General features: G+C 48.3%; 1 protein-coding gene across 1 annotated transcript; it reads right to left on the reverse strand.

Annotated features, from left to right (window-relative positions):
* Positions 1 to 235: 235 nt before the first annotated feature.
* Positions 236 to 3028, reverse strand: LOC133051647 (AFG3-like protein 2). The gene has a single exon (XM_061136220.1). The coding sequence runs from the start codon at positions 3011 to 3013 to the stop codon at positions 599 to 601; it is 2415 nt and encodes an 804-aa protein (XP_060992203.1). The 5' UTR covers positions 3014 to 3028; the 3' UTR covers positions 236 to 598.
* Between the last annotated feature and the right edge of the window lie 7472 nt (positions 3029 to 10500).

Below are 10500 nucleotides of genomic sequence, written 5' to 3' on the forward strand. Positions count from 1 at the left end.
AGTACAGTCAGATACAAACCGGCTGGGGAGATGGCACCCTCCCCCACCAGGGCCCCTCTGTCCACTTCTACCAGATGGGATGCTGCAGACGACATTAAAGTTCCCCCACTGGGCCAGAGTCTGTGTAGAAAAGGGGGTCTGATTGTTCAGAATCTTCAGAAAGCTAATCACTGGCTGCCAATGTTTTTGTGCCCATTTTTATTTTTTTTTATTTTTTTTTTCAGAAGGAAAAATGCAGCATTTACACTTTATTTGTGACATAAAGAAGCCGTATTTACACAATACATTCATATTTTTAAATATGTTACACAGCTCTCCTAGAAAACCACTCCATCACAGAACAGCAGCATGTAGCTTGGGTTCCGTCTTTAAAATATTAAATCAAGTAGAAATACTCTTAATTTCACAGCCCATCACAGAGGGAGACTCTGAGGGAGGTGGGAGTGAAGGGCGGGTAATGGTGAGCACACCCCCACGTGAGGGTACAGGAGACTGGAGGCTGGGGACGCACTCCCGCCCCTGTGACCTCCGAGGCCAAGGACGAAGCACCCCTTCTTGCCGTGCCCTTGGGGCGGCTCTGAGGGTGCAGCACCAGGAGCTACGCAGGGCCGGCACCCTGGACCTGGCTGGTCACCTTCTCGCCCGCGGGCTCCTCCGAGCCCTCGCGTTCCCTGTTCCAGTCCTTCAGGCCCTCTGGGAGCGAGGTGTCCTCGTCCAGGCTGCCGGTACCTTCCACAAACTCCTCATATGTAGACTTCTCCGCAAATGGCCTGGGGCCCAGAAGTTCCACCATGTCGTTCTTGTCTAACACTTCTTTTTCTAACAGCAGCAGAGCAACCTTCTCCACGTCAGCTTTCTTCTCTGTGAGGAGGGCCACTGTCCTCTTGTAAGCATCGTTGATAAGGATTCGTACTTCGTCATCTATGAGTCTGGCGGTGGCCTCGCTGTAAGGCTTCTCCAACACCATGTCCCCCTGACGTGGGAGGTCAAAGGAGATCTGCCCAACCTTCTCGTTCATGCCAAACTGAACAATCTGGGCGTAGGCACTCTGGGTCACTTTGCGCAAGTCGTCCTGGGCACCAGTAGTGATCCTGCCAAAGAAGATCTCCTCGGACACGCGGCCGCCCAGGGTCATGCACATGCGGTCCAGGAGCTGCTCCCGGGTGTAGAGGTACTGCTCCCGGGGCAGGTACTGAGCATAGCCCAGCCCTTTGCCCCATGGGATGATGGACACCTTCAGGAGGGGGTCCGCGTGCTCCAGGTACCAACCGGCAACTGCGTGGCCTGCCTCGTGGTATGCCACTGTCTTCTTCTCCTCGGGCTGTAGGACCTGGGTTTTCTTCTCTAAGCCGCCAATCACTCGTTCAATTGCTTGTTCAAAGTGTTTCTGGTTTATGGAATCTGAAAGGTGTCTCGCGGCAATCAAAGCAGCTTCGTTGCACACGTTGGCAACATCGGCTCCTGAAAACCCCGGGGTCAAAGACGCGAGCTTCCTCGCCAGCTTTTCCTTTTCCAGGGCACTATCCAGCTTCAGAGGTCGGAGGTGAACTTTGAAAATAGAAGCTCTTCCCTTAATGTCTGGCGGTCCAATGAAGATCTGCCTGTCGAAGCGGCCGGGCCTCATCAGAGCTGGGTCTAGGATATCTGGTCGGTTGGTGCCCGCCAAGATGACCACATTGGTGGTTGTGTTGAATCCATCCATCTCCACAAGCAGCTGGTTGAGCGTGTTCTCCTGCTCACTCTGCCCGCCGAAGTTGCCCCTGCCTCTCTTCCTTCCCACCGCATCTATTTCATCGATGAAGAGGATGCAAGGGGCGTTCTTCCGAGCAAGAGCGAATAAGTCACGGACTCTAGCTGGGCCCACACCAACAAACATCTCCAAGAACTCAGACCCGCTAACGGTGATGAAAGGGACATTGGCTTCTCCAGCTGTGGCCTTAGCCAGCAGTGTCTTCCCAGTGCCCGGAGGACCAGTGAGAATGGCACCCTTTGGGATTTTTGCTCCCAGGTCTTGATACTGCTTTGGATTTTTCAGGAAATTCACAAATTCCATGATCTCCAGCTTGGCCTCCTCGCAGCCAGCCACATCTTTAAACTTCACGTCGATCTCATCCTTGAGGACCTTGGCGGTGGTCTCTCCTACACTGAAGAGTCCGCCCATGCCCCGGCCTGTGCAGCCGATCCCGGCTGGGCCCCTCCGGATGGTATAGAGCAGGAAGGCGATGATGAGTACGGTGGGCAGCATGCTCAGGAGGAAGGAACCGTCGCTCTCAGCAATGTAGACCACAGGGACCCGGTTCTCCCCTTCTATGCCCAGTTCCTGCTGCAGAGTCTCCAGGTTCCGCTCAAAGGTGTCCACACTGCCAATATTGAACCAGACGTACTGTCCATCAACAGGAGTTTTTCCTGGTGTAAAAGTCACTCGAACAAATCGCTTGTTGACAACTTCCAGTCTGTCTACTACTCCCTTGGAAAGATAGTTGTTGGCAAAGTCCTTCCATGTGATTTCTCTCCCGGAGCTCTTGAACAGGAAGTAAAACAGGAATCCTCCCCAAAACAGGGCGGTCCAGAGAAAGTACATCCTGAATTCCTTGTCATCCCATGGGATGTCACCCTTCTGGAACCTGGACCACCAGTGAGAGTCATCCTTCTTGCCACCTCGTTTTCCACCACCACCAACTCCTCCAGAAGGACGCGAGGCAGCAGCTGGCTTGGGTTCTTTTTTTTCTCCCATAACTTCTTTAGGTTCACTAGCTTTTTTTCCATTTTTTCCATTGGGAAAGTATTTTTCAAATCCTTTTGGAGGCCGAGAACACAGCCTCTGATAAGCAGCAATCACATCTGTCAGAAGGGAATTCCTGCTGGTTTTCGCCTGAGTCGTGGCATATCGATAAAGCGTCCGCAGGTAGAGCCGTTTGGTGGAGCCCGCGCGGCCGCCAGGCACGAGCATCGGGGGCAGCCTGCGGGGTCGGCAGGCGCCCCGGCCCCACAGCAGCAAGCAGCGGTGCGCCATGGCCGCCGGCGCGCCGCTCAGGCCCGGAGCGGACGCGGGGGCGGCACCGGACGGCCAAGAGGACCCGGAGCGGAGGCCACGGGACCGCCCGCCCGCGACCCCATGCTCGTCTGCGTCTTCTCACGCCTTGCCCCTTGTGCCCATTTTTAAAGCTGAGAAAATCTGATCAGGAAAATGGTTCTGCATCAGGCCAGTGGTTATATACTTTCTTTCAGCTGTGGAGTGCTCTGTCCAAATGTGATCAATATATGACTCCGACACAAAGGTAGTCTGAGTCATGTGGTGGCGAGGACCCTCTCTGGAATCCTAAAATTACACACCATTTACTAAGTATTGATTATGAGGTATGCAGAACTGTTCAGCACTACACAGACCTATTTTTGGCAATATAGCAGCTCATATTACCTGAAAAAGAAAAAAACCCCTCCTGTCACAAAAACACTGTACAAAACCTATTACACATTTCACTTGCAGAGCTCTGCTCCCCCTAACCAGGAAACCCCCAGGGAGCTGAAACCACAGCCATGGGCAAGAGCCATGGGTCAGAGGCACAAGCAAGGGCTCCCTAGAGGGGAGCCAGGGACACATCTGTCAGATGTAGAAACCTACAAGCGTGCTCCTAAGCACTGCCCCTTCCCCCTCCCGACAAGAGATGGGGCTTCTCTGCACAGGCAGAGAGCTACAGCTGAGGTGCTGCTTACACAAAGACCCTCAAAGGGCTGTGCGTTTCAATTTCAAGACCAGAGAAACCTCATGCTCTTTAGGGAGATGACTGAGCTAGTGTCCCAGCCAGGGCCAGAGCAGGGAAAACAGGCCCCTGTGAGGAATTCAGGGCCACATGCCAGCTTTCACTCAGGCTTGGGGGCAGCAGAGTGGACTTCAGACTTACACTCCTAGAATTCTCCAGAAATTTCCTGAGCTACAATAAAAGGTAGTTCTAGGCTGGCAGATGAAAACGTAGAGCCGCCCTGGAAGGACACACCCTCAAACCAAGCTATACAGAATCCCCAGGGTAAGACTAGCTCTGCTGGAAATGAGTCAAAACCCCCAGAACATCAGGGGGAAAGCAATCCACCACAAGTCCACAGCAAGTTCATAGGATCATGCACTGTCCCCAAGAACTTCAGAAAACAGATCAAAATGTTAAACACCAGAGAATTACTGTTTACATTATTAAAATCATAAAAGAAGGAATTGAAAACTCACAAAAAATACAAGACAGAAGGAAAAAAAAGCTTTAAGGGGAATAGTCTAGTAATAAAAATACAGTCATTGATATAAAAAACCCACTGGACAGTAAAACAAAAATAAAAACAGCAGAATAGACACAGTTGGAGAGAACATGGAATTGGAAAATAAGCATTTTCCCAGAGGCACCACAGAAATCAGCTCTCATATATTCAAGAGACTTGGAGGCAAAGTGAGAAGTATCATGATGCAGACACTCGTATAGCAGAATAAGTACAAATAATCAGTACAAATAATCTAAGTATATTACCTAAATACAAATTACCTAAGTACAAATATTAAGTACAAATAATCAAAGTAGATTACCTAGGAAGAAAGGATACAAAGAATGAAAAAAGGCAAATAGTTAACATGATAATTAGAAGAGAAACTCCCAGAAGTGATGAAAGCCGTACAACCGTAGATTTGAGCACCGTGAGTTTTAAGCAGAATAAAGTAAGGATAGATATAGATACATACCTAGACACAGCCTTTTGAGAAAGAACTCCAGTTGACCAAAGACAGAGAGATCTTAAAGCAACACAAACCAGACACAGGAGCCAGAAGAAAAGGAATACTATCTTCACAGTCCTAAAAGAAAGTAACTGCAAACCTAGAGTTCTCTACCAGCTACACTATCGTCCAAGAGAAAGGCTGTCATAGGTGAAAAATAGTGCTCAGTCGCTCAGTTGTGTCGAACTCTTTGTGGCCCCATGGACTGTAGTCAGTCAGGCTCCTCTGTCTATGGGACTTCACAGGCAGGAATACTGGGGTGTGGTGCCATTTTTCTCCTCCAGGGGATCTTCTAGACCCAGGTGTGGAACCCATGTCTCCTGCATTGGCAGGCGAATTCTTTACCACTGGTGCCACCTGCGAAGCCCCATGTGAAGAATGCATATTGCCAAAAATCTTTCCTAGAGGCCTTGACAGAATGTACCTTCTGAAAAAATAAATGGAACCCAGATGGAAGGATAAGCAGCAAAGAAACTAGTCAGCATACAGGCAGATCTGAACAAGCACAGACTGAATAAAACAACAAAGATAATAATTTGGTAGGAATCAAAACAAGGGAAGAATTACAATTCCAGGCAAAAATTACAAGACTCGTGAATTAGAGCTCAGGTTCAGGTTAAACTGATTAGCCTTTTTTAAATCAAGGGTGCATGTCAGAGTTTAACCTAACCACTAACCGTAGAAACAGAATGTAGAAGGAAAGCAAATAAAAAGAATCAGAAAACTTGACACACTCTCCCCCAATCTAAGGGGAACAACTTTGGCAACTAAAGTCACAAATTCTCAATGTGGGTAAAACCGGACACATCTTAAATGTACAAAGATATTCTCCTCCAAGAAGGGCTCAAGCTGACAATAAAAAGTTGGGGGAAAAAGATAACACACAAACACTAATCCAAAGAAAACTGGAATGAAGTTATGGTCAGATAAAGTAGACATTAAAGGTAGAAAACCCAAGTAACAAATGTGCTATACAAAGATACAGGAAAGAAGATGCAGTCATCCCAAGTCTATATGCTTCCAGGTAGGTAAAACAAAAACTGACAGGTTTATAAGATTTGACAAATCCACAATCATAGTCTTAAATGTTCACACACCTCTTAGTAACTGATCAAGGGGATAAAAAACTGTGATGATATTTGTACAGCACAGTTAGCAAGCACAATTTAATGGACCATGTCCATTAGGAGAATACATTCTTTTCAAGCCCCTGAGTGAAGTGTGATCTGCCACTTGTTAAAAATAGAGTTTACTGGAAAGCAACCACACCCCTTCACTTACTATTGTCTATACCTGTTTTTGTTCTACAACAAAAAAAACTGGAGTAGCAGTTTGAAGACTAAATTATTTATTATCTGATATTAATAGAAAAAAATCGTGACTGCTGGTGTATATCATACAGACCATGATATAGGACCGAAAGTCAGCCACAGGAGAAATTAGCATCATAACAGTGATATTAAAACTGTGTATTTGGAAATTTTACAAGGTACCATTAAAAATCACTCAAAATAAGACTAATATTTAGAACTGAACAATAATAAAAATGCTATTTTAAAACTCAGTGACTCATAAACTTAGGTGAGTCTTAAATACATCAGTCTGTTTGCCAGACTCCCTCAGGCTACTCTGGCACACTCAGACTTCCTTCTACTCTTCAGGAAGGATTTACCTCTCACTGCCCATCCCTACCCTCCCAAGAAAACTTCCCTAGAGCAGCTCTTATGACTGTGTCTGGCTGGAGTGACTCTAGAGATCTCTCCAGTTGGCAGTAAATCTTCACCAAACTGAGGAGTAGTTGCATGGCGTCTGCTCACAGTACAAAACTACAACAGCACAATGAATGTATGTAAGTGTCTAGAACATAGGCCACAGTGGGTTTCTGGAATGCTTCCCAGGAGCCCAAGAAAAATAGGGTCTGGGGAGAAGGTTGTAAAGGCAACTTTAAAAAATTCTGGGGAAAGGTGGGAACTTTGATCTGTTTCCCCAGGGCACCCACATTTTGGAACATTTTTGTTAGGTAGTTAGAATAGGAAAAAGGATTCTAAAATGGTGGTGGCTAAAAGACAAGGAAGGGAAAAGCCCATGAAAATAGAACAAAGGAAGATCCGAGGACCAGAGTAAGGTCCTCAGGTAGAACAAACAGGAATCCTTGCTTGCCCAATTTACATAGGGCAGGCCCAGGGGGAGGAAAAACATATAAAACAAGGCACCAAATGCTGTAGGTTACTCTCTCTCCCGCGTGCTCGCTCTCTGTCTTTCTCTCTCTCTCTTCTCTTCACGTCTTTTGGCTCGGCATGCTCTCATGCGTCAAGGATGTACTTTCCTTTTATTTTCTAAATAAAACTGAGCTGTATCATGGAGCTGTTAACACTGATCTGTCCGAGAGCTATAACACGGTCTGTCTGAGAGCTGAGAGCTATAACACAGTCTGTCCGAGAGCTGTGACACGCCAAGGGCTTTAACGTCCATCACTTCAAATTTTTGTTGTGAGGAGACAGAACTCCCCTGACTCTCCTGCTGGCTCAGATGGTAAAGTGTCTGCCTACAATGCAGGAGACCCTGGTTCAATCCCTTGGTTGGGAAGATCTCCTGGAGAAGGAAATGGCAACCCACTTCAGCATTCTTGCCTGGAAAATCCCATGGACAGTCCATGGGGTCGCAGAGAGTCAGACACGACTGAGCACTTTCTTTTCTGACAATTTTTTTATTACTAACAATAATTTACCAGACTTTCCTGGGGGTCCAGTGTTTAAGAATACACCTTTCAATGCAGGGGATGTGGATTTGATTCCTGGTCAGGGAACCAAGATCCCACGTGCCACAGGGCACCCAAGCCCATGCTCTGTAACCAGAGAAGCTGACGTGCCACCACGAAGACCCAGCACAGCCAAAACAAAGAGAGAGAGAGAGACTCAATATTTTAAAAACATTGAGGGAACACCAATAAAAACACTACTAGACTATTGATTAACTAGTCTACTGGCATGGCAGAACCCCTCACTGCCACACAGAGGGTCAGGGCTTCATTCCTTCTGCTTCACACTGACCTGTCCAAGGCCCCACACAGCTAGATAAGCAGCACCGTTAGGAACAGAACCCAAAACTGTTTGACGCAAAAGCTACAAACCTCCGCCCTTAACTCCAAGCCAACATGCCTCTCTAGTGCTCTCCACACAGGCTCCAGGCCCCTTCCTCCTGGGGAGGCTCCAGGGTGGGGTCGCTGTCAGTGTGAAGAGTAGCCACATTGTACAACTCTGAATGAGAAAACCACTCAGACACCACCACCCATTCCTTTCAACACTAGACAACAGGGTCCGTAAACTACCAACAAAGGTTTTCATCCAGAGGATGAATTACCTGGAGAAATGAAAGGCCAGGGCTGGTCTCCAAGGTCCCCTCTCTTCACATCCCTGCTGGCGACTGGGGTACAGGAGGGTGTGTGTCGTTTGCTTTATTTTTTTTTTAATTTTATATATTTTTTTAATTTTAATTTTTTTTCATTTATTTTTATTAGTTGGAGGCTAATTACTTTACAATATTGTAGTGGTTTTTGCCATACGTTGACATGAGTCAGCCATGGATTTACATGTATTCCCCATCCCGATCCCCCCCTCCCACCTCCCTCTCCACCCGATTCCTCTGGGTCTTCCCAGTGCACCAGCCTGGGCTGGTGATCTGTTTCACCCTAGATAATATACACGTTTCGATGCTTTTCTCTCGAAACATCCCACCCTCGCCTTCTCCCACAGAGTCCAAAAGTCTGTTCTGTACATCTGTGTCTCTTTTTCTCTTTTGCATATAGGGTTATCGTTACCATCTTTCTAAATTCCATATATATGCATTAGTGTACTGTATTGGTCTTTATCTTTCTGGCTTACTTCATTCTGTACAATAGGCTCCAGTTTCATCCATCTCATTAGCCTTTGCTTTAATTGAAGGGGCCTGGGAGACGGAGGAGTGGGTATGTTTACAATATGGGCTAAGCATCTCCTGTTTACCTGCTGCTGCTGGCTCTAGAACCTGGAGGGAGTGCTACTTGCTGAATTCCTGTGCAGGGGACCCAGCCTCCCTGGGCCGTTCCTCACTGCTACCACTCTGAGCCACTGCTGGAGGAGCTGTGGGGGCATCTTATGAAAATGTGCTGGTGGTCTCCTGGGCAGAGAACTCAGGGGAGCCTACAAAACAGTTAAGTGGGCAAGCGGCCAGGTGAGATCATGAAAGCTTGGCTGAGCGAGTATTTAATGGCGAATGCATTTTCTTGTTGGCATATACTTTCCACTGCTAAACTATTTGCATCCCCAAACCCCTGCACTGGGCTAACACTTCCTACGCCTGAGCTCACAGACTTCCCTGGCCCCCCACCATCACAGATGAGAAAATGAAGGGTGGAGAGATCAGATGAATTGCGTCAAGTCGCATGATTGGCAGTAGAGCTGGGATGCAATTCCAGGTGGGAGAGGGTCTATTAAAATGGACCCAGCACAACAGAGCAGACGGGGCCTCAATGAGAGCCCACGTGCCCCCAGCTCCACCCAGAACTATGTGAGTCAGGCTGGCCAGACAGCCCCCTGAGGATGACAGCCACGCCTGCCCCACGGGGCTTCTGTGAGCATTAAGTGGGCTGGTCCATGGAGTGCACTTCGAACGGATGCTCCCCACCGTCTCTGAGACTGTGCCCCTTGGAATCCCCTGCTGTCTTCCCCATCCCAGCTTTGCACTTTTCTCCAGCTGTATTATAATTGACATTTGCATTCTTAAGAAATCTACTGCAGAGAGCAAACACCAGTGCAAAGCCTGGGGGTGACTGCAGCTTCCCAGAGGAATGCTGATGAGCAGGGTGGGTGTCAAGGAGCCAGGGGCACACCCCACACCCAGGCCCACTTTGCACCCTGCTGTCCACTCCCTGACTCTCTACTGCCCTTTCAGTGAGTCCCTGACACTGGGCCCAGGCTTCACTCAAACTTCAGTGACACAACATTTACAGAAAGACCAGGGTCTGAGTTCCTTGGCCAGAAGGGCACAGATGACCACCAAGTCACCGGTAAGCCCTCCATCGGAAGCTTTCAACGACTAAAACTAATATCTGGCCCTTCTCTGCTTAAAGACACATGGCTTGAGTTCATTTAAGAAAGCCACAAAGTACATAACTGATCATATTATTTAAAACTAGAGCAAGAGACACCCTCCACCACGTAACACTGGTGTCTCTAGCGCAGCCACGTGATCCAGTCCTTTTAGAATTAACGTCAGGGAAACTGTATTCTAAAAGCAGGCAGGCTTCTTTCAGCGCTACAGAGAGCCCTGTGCTCCTAGGGAGGTCCTCCAGCAACCACATCGCCACTGCCAAACAGTAGTGCTAATGACAACGGTGACGACACCGCGAGGACATGGGTGCTTCTGCATCTAGAGATGTGCTGCATGCTTCGTGACATCATTTCCCAGGACCCTCAGCCTGGGAGGTGGGGGTGGGGTGGGTGGGGTGTGGGTACAAATTCTCTTCCACCCACATCACTGACGAGGAAACAGGCGTCAGAGGGGAGGTGCGTGGCCAGCTGGCTTCAGTGGTGGAAACAGGATGTGACCCAGGCCCCTGATCCAGGCCTGAACTCCTAACAACTGGGATCCCCGTGTGTCGAGCCATCAGCCACAGTGTGTGCTGAGAAGCCAAGGAGATACTCAGTGACACAGCCCCAGTTTCCAGGTCAGGTGCCGGGCTCACTGCTCACCTTTGTGCATGGCAGGGC

Source organism: Dama dama, chromosome X (genome assembly GCF_033118175.1).
Source record: "Dama dama isolate Ldn47 chromosome X, ASM3311817v1, whole genome shotgun sequence".
Taxonomy (NCBI): domain Eukaryota; kingdom Metazoa; phylum Chordata; class Mammalia; order Artiodactyla; family Cervidae; genus Dama; species Dama dama.